At 48.0% G+C, this 18,970-nt stretch overlaps 1 protein-coding gene across 1 annotated transcript in view; it reads right to left on the bottom strand.

The window, feature by feature from the left end:
* LOC107120714 overlaps positions 1–7,580 on the bottom strand; it is a gene marked incomplete at its 3' end in the record, with an annotated part of 125,568 nt that extends 117,988 nt beyond the window's left edge. Inside the window, exons 1-3 of the mRNA XM_015423483.1 lie at positions 7,398–7,580; positions 5,964–6,218; positions 4,676–5,018 (exon numbers count right to left, since the gene is read on the bottom strand). Coding sequence (XP_015278969.1) covers positions 4,676–5,018; positions 5,964–6,218; positions 7,398–7,580 — 781 coding nt within the window. The remainder of the gene's footprint in view (positions 1–4,675; positions 5,019–5,963; positions 6,219–7,397) is intronic.
* Positions 7,581–18,970: the final 11,390 nt, after the last annotated feature.

Genomic DNA, 18,970 nt, shown 5'->3' with positions numbered 1-18,970 from the left:
GTTGGCCCCTTAAGGAAGAACCCTGACTAGTAATTGACAATTAATGTTAAGTCATGATAGGATTCGTGTAAAAAGAATATATAATGTCCACATGAGCCTTACTTGATCAAGCATTATCATTATCTTAGCCCATGGCAGGTTTTACAAGACATTACAGCTATTACTAATACTGGTAAGTTCTCTAGATATGTAGGTTTTGTATTTTAAGATCATTTTGTTATAAGATGTGTATTAGAATATTGAGATGTGTATTGAAATGGAGTTTGTTGTATTTCTTAAAGAATCTTCTTTGATATTTGTGAAACGACACCTGAGGAAGTGAATCACTGAGAGACAGTCTTTGTAAGGTTCCAATCTATTTTATTATTAATTATTAGAATGATTTATACAATGTTAAGAAATTCAAAAATGTACATTATTGTATTTATAAGGTCTCACATCTTTACTTGGAAGAAGATCTACCTTCGAAACGGCAAGACATTCCGGAGATCACCGTCATATATATTTTTCCATATTTGTATATTAACTTTGTTCACTTTTGATTCTTTAAATAACAATTATTAAGCGTCACTTGTTCACAGTTTTTTCTTGCTTCTTGTATCGTGGCTACCAGAGCCAGGGCCTTTTCAGTGGCAGCTCCTTACTGGTGGAATGAGCTCCTGGAGGAGATCAGGGCCCTGTGGGATCTTGGGCATTAGGAGCCGCCCACCACTATAATCAATGGCCACAATTAATATCTGTGGCGTAGGCTGGCCGCAATTGAGATCGAGCCATACTACCTTGAAGAACTGGAGACTGCTGAGTGGAGTGCTTTGAGCCCTGCATTATATGGCATGCCATCTTGCCTTAATAACTACTGTGTGCACTTTAATTGAAAATTGTTGTTTGTTTAAATAGTTGTTTAAATAGTTTAAAATGTTTAGATGAATCTTGGCATGTTGGGCCAAGCAATGTGAGCCGCCCTGAGTCTGCTTGCGGGGAGGGCGGGCTATAAATGTAATCAAATAAATAAATAACAAGAGGACGTTTTGGAGGATGTTAATTCAGAGGGTCACCATCAGTCAAAAGCAAATTGCTGGTACGCAACACACACACACAACATACATTGTACTTTGTATTCTTGACATAGCAAGATACGTTTAGATTTGATAAAAAGTAAGTATTTCATATATTTTATTTCCCCCCTCCCTTTCTGGATTTTTCCCTAAAGCGAACAAAAACCAGAGAAGCCCTATGTTGCCCCCCACCTGTCACAGTGTTTCAAAAACGTCCTGAATTTTTATATCTGTGAACTAACTTTGTCTGAGTGACCCAAAACATAATGAACAATATGTGGTGCATTCTGGGTTGGATCCAACCAGTTTTTCTGCTGGCGAAAAGGGAAGGAGGGGTCCTCTTTGGTCCTTCAAAAAAAGCTATGCTGAGAATCACCAGACCTGCATTAACAAAAAGACATGTGAGGTGGGGGCTGTAGTAGGGAGGGGAACTGAGCAAGATGGAGTGAAGAAACTGGCCAGATCCAATCCTTTCTGGGTGCACAGACCAGGTACTGATGCAACTATAGTTTAATTATTTTAATAATCTAATTTTGTCACAACCTTTATTAACAGCATTTTCTATAGTGCTTTCGAGTCCATTCCTGCACAACAGCAGATGAGAAACAATCAGATACCCCTTTAGTTAGGCCAGAATACAACTTGATTCTTCCCAGGTAAAGACTCTTTGGGCTGATTCAGTTCTGCCTTTTTCATCCAGAGTATATTGCGCCTAGGAACGGGCAGAGATGTTGGCAGGAATTCTAAAGGAAAGGTTACTCATAAAAGAGGATCGTTAAACTTGCCAAGTAGGGGTTCCCCCCCCCCCTTCCCTTTCAGAAGTACAGGATTGAGTTTACTTGTCCACACATTTCTTTAAATCCGTTGTGTGCTTCCTTTCCACCACATGTAAACCAGTAAAAATTTCACCGAAACAGACGTCTTTTGTTTCCTTGACTTCCATTAGGCTGACTCAATATCAACACACGGTACAATCCTCTGTGTGCCACAGCAACTATTCCACTGTTCATCCAGAGCCAACCTTCACTGTCTCACTCATCTTGCATGTGCTAACAGGGTTAGAATTTGCACTGAACACCAGAACAAAGAGAATGAAAGAAAATTATCTGAATAACTAAATATGCAATGAATTAGCTGAGCTCCTTGGATGCAGTGGGGAGAGGACTGGGTTAGAACCGAAGTGGCATGAGTGCAAACACAACACACCGTAGGCATGTGTTGGTGTGTATATGCCCAGACGCAGATGGCCTGAGAAGCACTTGGCATCTGTGTGAGGCTTTTGGAGTGATGTAGAAACCACATCCAATTGGCATTTAGAATCCCTTTACCCATATATTAGGTGGTTTTTACAGGAAGACAGCCTTATATGGTTTCCTGGTTGCTTGTATGGCTGCGGACACATGGGGGTTCCACATGGAAGTGTGGTGTAGTGGTTAAGAGAACTGGACTAGGATCTGGGAGACCCAGGTTCAAATCTCCATTCTGCCATGGAAGCCGGCTGGGTGACCTTGGGCCAGTCATGCATTCTCAGCCTAATCTACCTCACCAGATAACATGGAGAAAGGGAGAATATTGTTAAGTCACTCTGGAACCCCACTGGGGAGGAAAATGGGATATAAACTAAGTAAAATAAATAATTATCTCAATATAATCACATAACAGTGTGTGCATCAAATTCTCAGCTTTCACTAAAAAAAAATCTCTGGCCTCTTTCTTTGTGGAGGTATGTCTTTCCCCTTATATCTCTGCAACAGAAAGAACCACGAACTTCCTTTTTTGTTAATGAAAGCTGGGAATTGGGAAAATCTGGTAGACACGTTGTATTGCTATAACTGCATTCAATTGTAGGTTCTTCTTATAAAAAATAACACACACACACCCAGATGGTGGGGTGGGGGACGAAATGGCCACTGTGGTGACAGTGTCAGGGGAAATGGCTGCTATGTGAGTGGGGAAATTGAAGATTTATCTCACCAGTGAATCTTCCTGCTCCGTAGACCAGTTGTGGGACAGTCTGACCTCTGGGAAGACACTCCTCCCTATAGGCAGGCAGGGCCACCGCTTCTTTGTTGTGATTCCTGCAGGGGAGGGGCTTCTCTCACATTCTCCAGTGTAGTCCTGAAGCAATAAGAAACCCTTCTCCCAAATATCAAAAACCTATAACCAATGCTATCCCTTGGCCACAGCATATGCCAAGATAGCAACAAAAAGAATCTAAGGCTAACATCCAACACCCCTGTGACTCTCACCAGACCAAGGAAAGGAGGACTATGATAACAGAGATAAGCAGGTTGCTTACCAGTAACTGGTGGTCTTTGAGTGGTCATCTGTGCATTCACACCCATGGGATTCAGTGTGGACGCGCTGGATCGATCGGTGCTGTAGCAAGCTCTTTTCTAACGGATTTTCGTGCCCAGTCCCTCCGCACATGCCCAGGAACCCCACCGCGCATGCCCAGAGGGGTGGGCGCGAACATCCCGCCAGTTCCTTCAAAGTACTGCCGCAAATCAACCCCCATTCGAAAATGTAGAAGCTGACAGCAGCGGGGAAGGAGGGCAGGTGGTGTGAATGCACAGATGACCACTCGAAGATCACCAGTTACTGGTAAGCAACCTGCTTATCTTTGACGTGGTCTCTGTGCTTCACACCCATGGGAGATTAGCGAGCAGTAGCCTACCTGGAGGTGGGTGCTGGCAGGTCTTTTACTGCGTAGCCGAAGCCAGAATGTGACGTCCCATGTTGGTACTGGTGTTCGTACAGACGTCTAGGACATAGTGCCTGATGAAGGTGTTAGGCGTGGCCCAGGTAGCAGCTCTACAAATGTCCGGCAGTGGAACTCCCTGGAGGAAGGCAGTGGAAGTCGCGACAGCCCTGGTAGAATAAGCCCTGATAGGACCAGGCAATGGCTTTTTGGTGAGTAGGTAATATAGATGGATTAGACCTACAATCCACTTAGACAGGCGCTGAGCCGTGATGCGACTGCCTAGTCGTGCCGAAGTGTACGAGATGAATAGTTGCAGGTCTCATCTAGTTGGATGCATTCTTTGCAGATAGAAACAAGAGAGCCCGCTTGACATCTAGAGTGTGTAGTAATCTCTCCTCCTCTGACGTAGGGTTTGGAAAAAAGTCTGGGAAGAAGACCTCAGCCTGCAGGTGAAATTCTGACCACACCTTCGGCAGGAAGGAAATGTCCGGTACTAGGCGCACTCCATCTGGCAGAAACGACAGGTAGGGTGTATCGTGGTAGAAAGCCAGTATCTCTCCCACTCGCCTAGCCGAGGTAATGGCAACTAAAAAGGCCGTTTTCCAAGCCAAGAGTTTCAGCTCGCGTGTTGCGAGTGGCTCAAAGGGCTTCCTAGTCAGCTGGCGTAGAACTAGAGGAAGGTCCCATGGGGCAACTGGAGTTTTGACAGGAGGGTAAAGGTGAAGCAAACCTTTTAAAAACCGTTTCGAAAGCGGATGTGAAAACAAAGTACATCCTTCAACTGGAACATGGTAGGCCGAAAGAGCGGCCAAATAAACTTTCAACGAGGAATGGGAAAGTCCCGAGTCAGCTAAGGAGAGGAGGAAATGAAAAACTATTTCAAGGCCAGCTGAGGTGGCTTGGGTGGCGTCATCACCCAGGAAAGAACAGAACTTCCTCCATTTATAATCATAGGACTTCCTGTTGCTTCTGTTCGCAAAGACATCGACTCGGGGAGTCCCCCACTTGTGGAAGAGAAGGAGGAGGTATTTTAGGTTCATCCCCCAGTCGTGCAGGCTGAGTCTGACTCGACTTAGATGGTCTGCCTGCACGTTCATGTGGCCAGGGATGTGAGTGGCCACGAGGAATATGTCATTGTCGATGCACAACTTCCACAACTGGATGGCCAGGTTGCATAGGCGTTGGGACACCGTGCCTCCCTGCCTGTTGATATATGACAGCGCTGTGGTGTTATCCGTCAGGACCATGACACATTTTCCCTTGAGTAAGGGGAGGAAGGAGGTGACAGCGTGTCGTATGGCTAGGAGTTCGAGGAAGTTTATGTGTTTTCTCCTCGTTTGCACATCCCATTTGTCTCCGACAGACAGCCTCATGGAGTGTGCACCCCATCCCGTCAGGGAGGCATCCGTAGTTATTGTTACTTCCGGTGACCGAGGGTGTAAGGGGGCTCCCCGAAGGATATTGGCAGGGACAGTCCACCAAGATAAAGAGTCCTGTATACTGGGAGGAGGGAATAGGACAACAGTGTGTGTGTTTTTCAACAGGTCGTAGTGGTGAATGAACCATAGTTGTAAGGGACGCATTTTGAGTCTGTCAAAGACGAGAACCGACGTAGTTGCCATCATCAGACTGAGCAGCCTCTGAATTTGGAAGGCAGTGACGGAGGGTTGGGTACCAACGACGTTGGCTAGAGAAATAATATCTGCTGCCCTGTCTTGGGACAGGTAAGCCATGCATGTCTGTGAATCCAGGATTGCGCTGATATACTGTATGCACTGGGCTGGATACAAATGAGACGGACCATCGTGGCCGACCTACCATCTACCTGGCCTTGGACGGGGGGCACACGTTGCCAGATTTGGGACATCATCCCGGCGCTTCGACGTTTTACTCTTTCAGCCGCAAATGAGAGCCATCGACCATCTTGGATTTTAAAATGACTTTGATCTTTACTATGTACCGCAGAGCACCATTTTATCTTGTATTTATTGAAGTTTTAATGTATTTTATGTTTTGATTCGGCATGGCCGCTGTTAGCCGCCCTGGGCCGTATGGGTAGGGCGGGATACAAATCCCAAAAAATAAATAAATAAAATAAATAAATAAATAAATAAATTTTGCCTGTTCACTTGAAGGCCCAGATTCTACAATAATGTCAGAGTCTCTGCAACGTTTGAGATTAGGACGGTTTTGGAAGGCGCTACCAGAAGCAAATCGTCTATATAGGGATAGATCGACATACCCTGTAGACGGAGGAAAGCCGCAACCACAATCATGTTCTTCGTAAAGACTCTTGGGGTGCTGGAGAGGCCGAACGGAAGAGCCGTATACTGGAAGTGCCGGTGACCAACCACAAAGCGTAGGTATTGATGGTGGAAGGGGTGAATAGTGATGTGGAAATACGCATCTTGGAGGTCGAGGGTTGCCATCCAGATGTGTCTGCGAAGCAATGGCATGATCTGTTGAAGCGAGACCATGCGAAAGCGGTGGTAAATCACAAAGCGATTCAACTCCCTGAGATCTCTCCTCTGTCTCTCTTCGGGACTGTGAAGTATCGGGAATAAAATCCCGTCCCATGGAGATGTGGTGGTACATGTTCTATGGCTCCCTTTTGTAGAAGGACGGACACCTCCTCGAGGAGAGGTGGGGAAGGGGGCGTGGAGACGACGACTGGAATATTGGGGTTCTGGATGAACTCGATTCTGTAGCCTCGGGTCAAGATGGCGAGCACCCACTCGTCCGAGGTGATATGATGCCAAGTGTGAAGGAAGGGTGACAGACAGGTAGTAGCTGACTCGGTGACTGAGAAGTCAAAAACCCTGTTTGGAGGGTTTAGACTGTTTGGTGCGGGAAGCTTGTTGGCCTGAACCAAATTTTGGTTTCTGGAAGGTGGGGTTTTGGCCCCCAGAAGACGTTCTTGGCCTCCAACAGGTGTCAGGAGACTGGTGAGTTGGGCTGCACCTCTGCCAGGATCTCGACCAGTTACGAGGACGATAGTGTTGTTTCGAAGAGGATGAGACCCCTAGAGCTCGGGACACCTTTATACTTTTATCTATCTCTTGAAGAGTAGAATCAGTGGTGGCATTAAACAGACCAAGGCCATCGAAGGGAAGGTCCGCTACGTAAGACCTAGTGTCTATTGGCAGGCTAGTGTTGCGGAGCTAGGAATGTCTTCTAAGAGATATTGCAGACGCCATTGTTCATGAAGATGCCTCAAGGACATGTTTGATAGTGCTGAGCTGTTGTTTCGCCAACACCATGCCCTCTTTCTGTATGACTCTGGCTGCCTGCAGTTTGTCCTCTTGTAGGTGACTTAGAATTTCTGAGAACCGTTCCCAAAGAGTGTATTGGTAGCGGTTCATACAGGCCAAGTAGTTGGTGGCCTTGACTCCCAATGCTCCAGTGGAGTAAAATCGTCTGCCAAAGGCATCTAATTTCTTTCCTTCCTTGTCAGAATGTGCGGAATGCGTCCTCCGTGATTTGGAGGAAGACGTTATCACCACTGAGTTTGGTTGAGGATGAGAGAAGAGAAAATCTGCATCTGTCTCTTCTACTCTGTACATGTGGTCCAGTTTCCGTGTGGACAGTGGAGCCAATGAAGGTTTTAGCCATGGTGATTTAGCTGCTTGGAGAAGTACCGAGGACATAGGCGATGCCAAGGTGGAAGAGGTGTCGAGCTGAACTATATCATAGACTGAGTCTGTCGCCTGTTGTTGTAGTTGGACGACAGAGAGACCTAGGGCATAGGCCATTCTTTTGACCAGATCTGTATAAGACGTAAGGGTTATCTGATGGGGATATGGGTAAGTCCTCAGCGACATCTTGGTTGGGAGACTTATGGTCAGGAGAAGTGTGAGCCTCAGAAGCCTCCATATCTGAGTCCTCTTCTGCAAAGTCAGAGGAGTCTTGCTGTTGAATTTGGACAGATGTGTCCTGCTGACAGGTCAGTGGTTTAAATTGGACGACAGGAGCAACAGGAGGTGCAGTGACTGGAGGGTTGAGAGTACGACTTGGTTCCAAATTGTGGTGGGATGGATCGACCAAAGGAGGATGTGACAGAGATGCTGAAGGTCTCGATCTATGAGGGGATCTCGATTTATGAACAGAATGGGTGGAATAGTGATCCCAATCAGCATAGTCCGCAGGCATTAACCATGGCAGGGAAGATGGATATGCCCCATACAGGTACCTCAACTGTCGTTGATCCCATGACATCGGTGTTGGGGGGGGCAGGAAGACTCTTGGGGAACGACTTCTGAACCATGGACGTCTGGGAGACAAAGCGGCAGCTTGTCTGTGGGCATTGTCCCGGTAATCTCGGTTGTCGATATCGACAGATTGACTGTGCAGATGTGGAGGGTGACGCTGCGTGCCACATGAGGTGTATCGGTGCCAACGTGGATCGATGTCGGGAGCTTCCGATACTGTCGATGTCGACGATGGAGAAGGAGACGGAGAATGCTCTGTATCAATCCGGTGGCTTAGGAGCTCTACCGTTTCGATGTCAGAGTAAGGACGCTCTGTTTGTTGGATGGGGGAATCCAATACATGGATGGTTGGTATCGGTGGTGGGACTGGGGCCTCCGATATCGATACTGCCGGTTGCACTACAGGGGCATCACCCAGTGCTTGTATCGCTGCCTTCCCTGTCTTAGCCGCCTTGAGGGACTTGGAGGTGCCCTTCTTCGCGGACTTGGTCTCCGTACTTGCCTTAGCCTTCTTTTCGACAGGCGTGGAAGCGGACGATCGTGCCTTCGATGTCGGGAGCTTCGGTGTCGGGCGGTCGACATTGGAGGCGGGCCTCGGTGTCGGAGCTGTCGACGTGGACGGTCTCTCCTCCATCAGTGTGGTGGGAGCAAGACTTGTACCGCTGCCTTCCCCGTCTTAGCCGCCTTGAGGGACTTGGAGGTGCCCTTCTTCGTGGACTTGGTCTCCGTACTTGCCTTAGCCTTCTTTTTGACAGGCGTGGAAGCAGACAATCGTGCCTTTGATGTCGGGAACTTCGGTGTCATGCGGTCGACATCGGAGGTGGGACTCGCTGTCGGAGCTGTCGACGTGGACGGTCTCTCCTCCATCAGTTTGGTGGGAGCAAGAGCCGATTTAAGCAGCGCTAATTTAAGGCTCGCTGCGCGGTTTTTCCTCATTTGGTTGGAGAAGCGAGCACAATGACGACAGGACTCCAGTTTATGAGACTCTCAGAGGCAGAAAATACAACGTTTATGTTAGTCCGGAGGAGCAAGTTTGCTTCCACAATGTGTACACCTTTTAAAAAATCCCCACTTCTTCTCCATAGAAGTGGAGCAGAGATAACGGTTGACAGGAGGGGGGGGGGGTTGGCCCGAAGGCCTGAAGTAAATTCCCCTCAGAGAAAACAAAGTCCTTTTTTGTGTGTGTGAGGAACAAGAACCAAAAAGGAAAAAGAATAAGTGGAAATAATTTCCAAAAGCTGAGAGGGTTTCTCCAAAGGCTATCAGCGAACCGATCAGACCGACGACGAAAGAGGTCTTTCCAACGCGGCGGTAAGAAAGGAATTGGCGGGATGTCCACACCCACCCCTCTGGGCATGCGCGGTGGGGTTCCTGAGCATGCCCAGCGGGACTGGGTGCGAAAATCCGTTAGAAAAGAGCTTGCTACAGCACCAATTGGTCCAGCGCATGCGCACTGAATCCCATGGGTGTGAAGCACAGTGACCACGTCGAAGATCTAAGAGCATAAAGCATGTCCCCTCCGTGATGGAAAACATCCTAAAAATTACCTTCAGGGGGAAACAGACGGCCCCACCCCCTGGACCACCAAGAAGGAAGATTCACCTGTAAGTGAGATAAATCTTCTGTTCTCCAGTGGTCCTGAGGTGGGGCAGTCTGACCTCTGGGACATAGAAAAGCAGTTTTTCCTGGGAGGGAGAGATGGTTCCTAGACCAAAATGGCATGCTGTAGAACCCTTCTTCCAAAGATTGCCTCTGCCAAGGCCAGCTTATCGATTCTGTAGTGCCTGGTGAATGAATGAAAGGGCCTCCATCTGGCAGCCTTACAAATGACTTCCAAGGAAGGAAGTCTATATGCTGCTGAGATTGCTGACCCTCTGGGGGAGTGAGCCATGACATCCGAAGGGAGATCAAGTCATGCAGACTTTTAGGTGAGGATTACACAGCCTTTAGCCCACCCACCAATGGTGGAGGCAGAGACCTCATGTCCCATGGAGGACTTCCTGAAAGAATCAAAATAAATAGTCAGTCTTCTGCAAGGTATTAGTTCTATCCAAGTGGAAACTCAAGACCTTCATCACATCCAAACAGTGTCACTCCTTTTCCTGAGGGTGCTTAGGATTTGGGCAAAAGGATGGCAAAACTAGGTCCCTGGACCTATGGAAGTCAGAATTGACTTTTGGGACAAAGGCCAGGTCTGTTCAGAGTACCACTGTGTCATTATGAAAAACACAGAGCTCCTTGTCTGCTGAAAGGGCTCTGTGTTCTGATACCCTCCTAGCAGAGGTGATGCCTACAATTAAGTTTGTGTTAAAGGTGAGCTCCTTCAGTGGACATGTCACCATGGGCTCAAAGGGTACTCTAGCTAGAGTCCTGAGAACTACATTCAGGTTCTAGGTGGGGAAATGAAGGACTTGAGAAGGGTTGATCAAGGTGGTGCCCCTCAGGAATCTCTTGACATGGGGCTGCTGTGATAGGGACTTCTCTTTCTTGGCAGTAAGGGTCTCTAACCCATTGCCAGAGCACCAAATGTGGAATGCCTGCCAGGTGTTGTTATAAACCCTGTTGGTAGATCCTTTCCTGGAGGCTACTAAGGTGTCTATAAACCTGCCAGGGCAATCTTTCTACTCAAGTTGCAACAGTGCAATCCCCAGGCTCTGAATTTTAGTAGCTCGTGCTGTGGATGCACTAGGGGCTCCTATGACTCTGGTTGGGAGTCGCCATGGGTCCATAAATCAATAGCCTCATCAGTTCCTGGAACCATGCCTTGTGGGGCCAAAAAGGGACTGCTAGTACTAAGTCTGCCTGAAGGTCTATGATTCTCTGAACCACCCTCTGTATTATCTGTGTGGGAGTGAAGGCATAGAGCAGTAGATGCAGCCATTCACAGCTTAGGGTGTCTACCCCTATGGCTTGCTGAGATCGTATTTTTGAGATGAATCTTGAAACCTGCTCCATTGTGAAGAGGTCCACTTCCATTTCGCCAAATCTGTCACTTATCTGCCAGAAGGTCTTCTTGTTCAGTATCCATTCTGTTTGATTCAGCATCCTCCTGTTCAGTCAATCCACCACCGTGTTGGTGTGTCCTTCCACATGCATGGCCTTGATTGACCTCAGATGGATCTCTGTCCACTGAAGCATCAACTCTGCCTCTGCGTATAGGGACCTGGATCTGGTACCTCCCTGACGACTGACATAGGACTTCGCCGTCATGCTGTCTGTATGCACTGGAACGTGGTGCCCTGACAGAGGATCTTGGAAGTCCTAGCCTGATTGCCCTGAGATCCAGCAGGTTGATCCTCTGAGACACTCCCTCCTGTGACCAGGTACCCTGTGCCATTCTCCCCTGAGAGTGGGACCCCCAGCCTGTGTGGCTTTCATCCAAAGTCACAATTATTCTCTTTGATTCCCTTAACTGAGTTCCCTCTAGGAACCTAAGAGGGATCATCCACCACTGGAGTTGATGGATCAGTGGTGCCCGGGGCTGAACTAGCTTGTGCTGACTCTTGGCTATCAGTTCCCGAAAGAAGAAGAAGAAGAGATTGGATTTATACCCCGCCGTTCACTACCCAAAGGAGTCTCAGAGCAGCTAACAAACTCCTTTCCCTTCCTCTTCCCACAACAGACACCCTGTGAGGTAGGTAGGGCTGAGAGAGCTCTGACAGAAACTGCTCTTTCAAGGACAGCTCTTCTCAGAACTATGGCTTGCCCAAGGTTATCCAGCAGGTACAAGTGGAGGAGTGGGGAATCAAACCTGGTACTTAACCACTACACCAAAGTGGCTCTCAACCAGGGAAGGAGGAACCTTTGAAGAGGGTGAAAATGGAAACGTGACCACTGGACGATATCCTGACAGGAGACCGTCTTCCCAAGGATCCTTGCCAGGAACAACACCTCTATGTGGGATCGTTGTGAGATTCCCTGTATCGAGGTTATGACGTTCTCTTGTCTCTCCTGTGAGAGGAAACTCTGTCCTGAGCTGTGTTTATCATGACCCCTAGGTGCGGGACCCTCTGGGATGGAGACAGGCTGCTCTTCTCCTTCTTGATGATGAACCCGTGGTCCTGAAGACATGATATGGTTTTCTGTACATTTATCAGGCCCTAGGAGAGGGATGGAGACCTGATCAGCAAGTCATCTAGATATGGGAAGATGGCTATCAAGGCAACTAGCACCTTGGATGCTGTCTTGAGCTCAAAAGGAACAACCCTGTACTGGAAATGAAGCCCACTGTAAGCAGAGCACAGGAACCTACGATGTGCCTTCTGAATGGGGATGTGCAGATAGGCCTCTGAGAGAAAATTTCCTTCCTGTATTGATGACCCTATGGACTTTAGGGTTTCCATCCAGAACTACTTCTTTTTTATTCTCCTTTTCAGCCATTCGAGGTCTAGAATAGCTCTCATGTTTCCATTCTTCTTTGGGATGATGAAGAAGACTGAATAAACCCCTAAGGCCCTTTGGGCCTCCGATACGGGCTCTATTACTCCTATCTCCAAGAGGTGTTGTATGGCTTTGAGAAGGAGAAGGTGCTTCCGTGGGCATCTGCTCTTCAGCACCTGTAAAAAACTGTTGGTTGGAACAGATCAGAGCTCTAGAGAGTAGCCATTCTTTACTGTGTTGAGCACCCATTTGTCACCCACAGTCGATTCCCAGTGAGTTGCAAACCTTTGGAATTGGCCTCCTATCTTTGCGTGTCCTGGAGTTCTGTAATAGTTACGCTGATTAACTCTTTTGGGAGCCTTTCAGATTCTGTCCTGATGTCCTAGCAAAGGGGCCCCTATTGCCCCCTGACTGCTTGGGATGCCATCACCCCTTGGAAGATCTGGAGACTCGAAAGTCTGAAGCTCGCTTGGGTTCACGAAAGCATTTCTTGGGCTTGCTATCTCTCCTGCAAGAGGGCAGCACTTTCTTCTTATCCTTGTCCTCTACCAGGTACCAATCCATCCCTTCCCTGAAAAGCTGAAGGCACCTCTGCCTGAACTGATGGATCCACTTCCCAGCTGTACAGTCATGTATTTCTCCTGGGATACCATTCACAGCTGTAGCCCTGGCAGGTAGCTGAATGGTGTCCAGGGAGGCATTTGCCAAAAAGGCTGCTGCCAGGGCAATCTTCTTCACGTCATTTTTTAGTCCTTTAGGGACATCACTGTCAGCAGCTGAGAGGTCTCACAGCCATGAATAAATAGCTCCGGCAAAAAGGGAGCATGCGGCTGGCCGCCCTCATGGATGTCGAGGAGGTCTCGGAGTCCTTTTGCAGAAACTGCTTGATCCTCCTATCGCAAGAGTCCCCAGGCAGTGCCACAGGGTCATCCACCAATGGCAGCTGAAAGTGCTCGTCAGCCTCTGGCACCAGAGAGTAGAACTTTGAAATAACAGGGTGGTTTGATTTTGACCTAGCCAGGGATTCCCAGTCTGACTCTATCACCCTATCGAATGCTGCTGGGAAAGGGATCCTGAGGGGGAACAACTCATCTTTTGGGGAAACCACTGGTTTCTTTGGGTTGGACGTTTCCACCTCCTGACCACCCGCAGGGATTTCCAGGATGTGCAGGACCTTTGGAAGGATCTTGTGGAAGACCTCCTGCAGGAAAAGGCAATTCCGCATGGTTGTGACTACAGGCTCCTCCTCCTCAGACTGCTCCCCCTCCTTCCTGTGCGATAAGGAAGGAGAGCGCTCAGAGTCTTGCTCTTCCTACCCCAGCAGCAGGCTTGTTTCCCTGTCTGCCCTGGAGTAGCGGTCCAGCCTCCTTCTCTTGGTGGGGGGTGGAGTGAGAGGTCTGATCTGACTCACTACTGCCTGATGCATTACTAGAGGGAGAGCTGTGCCTGTGTCCATTACGGGACCTAGTGGAGGCCCTATAGCCGTGAGGCATGGCTTCCAAGACGGCATCTCTGATCTCCCTCTGTATCTCTCCCTTAATCCGGGCCATGAGGTTAGCCTGAGGACCTGGCACATTACTCTATGGTGGCCGCTGATGCTCCCAGCAACTAGGGAGGCTCCCGCCCCGAAGGCTGGTGATCCTGCAGCCGAGGAGACCCAACGGAGGAGGCCGGAGAAGCAGGAAGAGACTCTCCACCGCTGCGAACAGCTTCCTCAGTCCTGTGTGCGGGGGGGGGGGCTGACAAGCACCACGGTGGGGAGGGTGGCAAACCCCTCCCACTCCCACACAGGTTCCCAGAGGGCCAGCAAGGCTCGCCCAAACCAGGGCCCATCCGCAGCCGGCACGCTCTGGGAGGCTTGCTGAGTGACAAATACGTAGTAAGAAGAATAAAAAATAATGTATCATTAAAAAAAATCCCAAGAATTGCCGCGTTCAGAGCCGAGTACAGTCAGTGGCTTCCATCTGCCATGAGGCAGGGTGGAGAACTAGAGAATGTGAGAGAAGCCCCTCCCCCGTAGGGACTGCGGCAAAGAAGCTGTGGCCCCACCTGCCCATAGGGAGGAGCTTCTTCCCAGAGGTCAGACTGCCCCACCCCAGGACCACTGGAGAATCAAATCAAATCAAAGTTATTATTACGGCCAATTGACCAGCAGTGCAGTAAAATTGTACAATAGTAAAATAGTACAATCACAGACAGTCACAGACACTCACAGACAATAGTACAATCACAGTACAAGCCACAACCCCCTATTAAAACTATAATTCTATTTCCCAAATTCTTTGTCTAAAATTCTCCTCAGCCTGCGCTTTCTGTTAAAAACTTTCGCTTACTTATTACTAAAAAACAATATTTTGCTGCTACCAGAGTTACCGACTTCTTGGTGTCTTCCAACAAATATTTCAGCAGCACAGTATCTGCAAATTTCAAATAATTGTCCAAGGGTTTAAATTGGGCAAGTAAAGGAAAAATTAGCTGGTGTCTCTCTCTACCATAGAGTTTACAGTGTAAAAGAATGTGTCTGATTGTTTCAGCTTCTTTATCTGCACATAAACAGCATCTTTGATGGATAGGCCAACGGCGATACCTTCCTTGCAGTAAGTTAGAAGGGAAGGTATCAAAGCGCGCTCTAGAAAAAGCCCATTGGTACCTTTCATACATAATGTTAGAGAAATCTCGTGCGGCTGCAAATCCAGGCCAAGATTTTAGATTACTATACATCTTAGGTAAAAGCGCTCCATCAGTTTGAATCTCAATATCAACCAAGCGCTGATGAACCAAAGAGTTCGCTTTAGTCAAACCCATTTCCAAAAGATATTCTGGACATGACCCGATTGTACCTAGCTTATCTATTAGTCTGGCGGACCAGTCTGGATATGGGGTAGAGGCTAGAAGCAGGGGGGTCAATCCTGTAGGCTACAGGTAGATTCTCAACCAATAATAGATCAAAACTGTCCCCACTGGAGAATCCAAATTTACACACCCACGCAGCAGCCACCCAGGCTTTCCCAAAATGCCAGAGCACAGCAGGTTCGAGAAAGATGAGAGGAAAGCCAGGGAAACCCCAGGAGGTGTACGGATATTCTATGATGCTGTTTGAAAATTGGGGGGGGGGACATTCCCCAACAGAAGTGATCCCAGGGCAAATAGCCCACTTGGAAATAGCCAGAGACCTGCTCTGACATTCAGAAGAACCTTGGTGCAAGCTAACCTTGGTGCAAGGAGGACAGGAACTCTGTACGTGTGGCAGGGGCCGGAGACGGAGGCTAACACTTCCCTCTCTCCCTGTCAGAGGCACTTGTGGTTTTTTTGTGGTCCTGTGAACTCCAAGATGAATTCCAAGTGCATGAGTTTTTTTTGGGGGGGAAGGAGGGGGAGGTGTTTGCATTTTTAAAGAAAGTAATGTTAAAAGCGTAAGGACAAACTAAACGTTTGCTTCCACTGAGGTTACCTCCAGGTTTGGGGTTGGCTTTTCGGCTTCAGGAGAACCAGAACTGCAGCCAGACATATGCTGGGCGGCCTTTTACAAGACGGCTGGGCAATTTGCAATGTGAGAATATTTGAGTTCTGCACACATTTCAGTCTTTACACAGTACTTGACTGTGCAATATTATTATGCTCATTCCCCTTATATCCGCAGATGACTCTGGGGGAAAGGCAGAAAGCGATACCCTCTTGCTTTTAATAGATTTCAGTTTCTTCACCGTTCTCCCTGAATTAGACATTTCACATTCTGTTGGGTGGTTTTAAGCATACACCTAATTCTGGAGTCTGGATGCACCTCTAAATACCCTGTGGTTCCTTTTAACACCGTGTCAAATAAATTCCTCCCATGACAGCCTCTCAACTGTCTATCCAGTATGCATGGGGATCAACATATGGGGGCACTCCCAAAGGCCTCTCTCGCTTGAGCATAGGTTTGCCAGCTCTGAACTGGGAAATTTCTGGAGATTTGGGGGTGAAGCCTGTGGAGGGCAGGGTTTGTGGAGGGGAGAGACCTAAGCAGGTTATAATGCCAGGGAGTCCACCCTCCAACGAGAGACCATTTTCTCCAAGAAGAAGAAGAGATTGGATTTATACCCCGCCCTTCACTACCCAAAGGTGTCTCAGAGTGGCTTACAAATTCCTTTCCCTTCCCCTCCCCACAACAGACACCCTGGGAGGTAGGCGGGGCTGAGAGAGCTCTGACAGAAACCGCCCGCTCTTTTTCAAGAACAGCTCTTATCAGAACTAGGGCTTGCCCAAGGTCATCCAGCAGCTGCAAGTGGAGGAGTGGGGAATCAAACCCGGTCCTCCCATATTAGAGTCCACGCACTTAACCACTACGCCAAACTGGCTCCCCAAGGGAACTGTCCTCTGGAGATAGATCAAGATGGGTATCCATGTTAGTCTGTCCGTAGCAGCAGATAAGGGCAAGAGCCCAGGAGCACCTTAAAGACTAACAAAATTTGTGACAGGGGAGGAGCTTTCAGTATCTGAAGAAGTGAGCAGTGACTCATGAAAGCTCCTCCCCTGCCAGAAATTTTCTTAATCTTTAAGGTGCTCCTGTCCTCCGGAGATCAGCTGTAATCCTAGGAAGTCTCCAGGCCGTACCTGGAGGCCACCAACCCTACTTTATTGGGCTGTACTTGCTGAAATTTCTCCTGAAGTGGAAAGATGAACATTTTTTTAAAAGCATCGTTTAATAGCAGGGCAGGAGGAAAACAAGGTTGCACTTACCTGTAACTGTTGTTCATCGAGTGGTCTTCTGTGCAGGCACACATGGGATCTGCGCAGGCGCAGGCCAGCCACGGAAAAGATTTCCAAGCTTTCTAATAGACTAGGAGCGCCCCTCCTCCCTCTGGCGCTTTCCCGCCAAAACGCTCACAGGACCAGGAGGAGGGGCGCTACTCCCTCAGTTCTCTCCATGCCGCCACCGGAGACCCCTAGAAAACTAAAGTTCCAGAGAGTTCACAGCGGGGCAGGAGGGAGGGATGTGTGCCTGCACAGAAGACCACTCGATGAACAACAGTTACAGGTAAGTGCAACCTTGTTTTCATCATCGTGGCTTCTGTGCAGTCCCACATGGGAAGATTAGCAAGTTCACTAAGTGAAGGAGGTGGGTGTGAAGCTCTCAGAAGGAGACCACCGAGGGCCGCTTTTATCAACGGTTGTTTAGCGGCACAAACTGACCTTCACACAGAACTCTCCTGTATCAGAGCAGCAAGCTCTGTGCAAGTGCCCCCACCAACATACATGTGGGAATGTGGTAAAGAAAAAAGAGCACTCTTTTGAAAAGAGCCATCATACAGAGAGTGGTAATGAAAGGCTGTGCACTCAGAGACAGTGTGATAGCACCAACCGACCCACAAGGATGGATTGTGTGAGGATGCTGACCATGCATTACATGAGGAGTGAGAGACCACCCTTGGTAGGGGATTCCAGCAGGACATCACCTTTTTAGATTTCATGCATGGAGAGGGGATAAATTAGAACCCTATCATAAATGAAGCACCATGTAAGTGCCCAAAATAAAACAAGGGGTTATACCCGTCTTTTGTAGCATGCTTAGTAATCCAACAAGGAAAAGATCAGAGAGGGGTTGTTTTGTTGTTGTTGCTTGTTTTAAATCAGTTCCAAAAACATTCAACAGCACAAGAAGCAGGGTTGAAACCTTGCTGCAGTTTCTATAGAGACTCTCCTCTCCACTTAGAGGTGCAAGGTACAAGAGTGATGTTTGCCACTCAGAAAAGCGGGAGGCTACTGCTACCATGCAGGAAAGGATTTGTCAACAGGAGTGAGAGTAAGCAGATCTGCACAATGGTAACAAGTAAAAAAGGCATAACAACAGGTTGTTTTTGTCAGGGATTATAAGTGTATTCCTCAATGACAAGGTTATTGTCAGGAATAAAGCACAAAGGCCAGGGTCTGGAATGTCATATTGTGGGGCTATGCTGAGTAGCCCAGACCTCCAGTCAGAATACCAGGGAACTGGTGTATGCTCATCAGTTAAAACATGATTACAGTGCCTCCTTTAACTCTGTGGAGCATTTGCACTAAAACCAGAGACGAACTAAATATGCCCATCATGTCAAGGTAAAGTAATGTCAAGACAATTAATATTGCAGAACACGAGAAGTTACTGGGAAAAGGTTCCCACATATAGTGAAGGAGCCATCAGAGATGGCACTACTTCTAGAAGATCATAGACAAAAAAATGAGACCAGAAAGAAAAGCAAGTCCGGGCATCCCGTGAAGGGTAAAAGACACAGCAAAACAACAGTCTTATTGATGGTGTCACATATAGACATGTAAAAATGCTAGGAAATGCAGCAGTGAAAGCTAAACAGAGCTGACAATCTTAGTAAAACCAGGGCGGGGAATTCAGGCAGGTTACTTTGAAAAGGATCAATAACATCTGTCAAAGTGGCAGGGGAAATTTAATATAGAAGCTGCATATAGGCCTCAGTAATCTCTGTGCACATTGAGAGGCAGCCCTATGAAAGGCAACATTGGAATTCTACCATTGGAAACTTCCCTCTTCCACAAGAGGGGTACTGCCTGCAGGAGCAGTAGAGCAGTCAAGACACAGAACCGTCAAGCAAAAGACATGTATAATGAGTCACCGAATCCGGGCCTATCTT

Source organism: Gekko japonicus, unplaced genomic scaffold (assembly GCF_001447785.1).
Source record: "Gekko japonicus isolate JY-2015 unplaced genomic scaffold, Gekko_japonicus_V1.1 scaffold2463, whole genome shotgun sequence".
Classification (NCBI taxonomy): domain Eukaryota; kingdom Metazoa; phylum Chordata; class Lepidosauria; order Squamata; family Gekkonidae; genus Gekko; species Gekko japonicus.
Note: the sequence above shows the minus strand (reverse complement) of the source record. Positions and strands in the feature narration are given on the sequence as shown.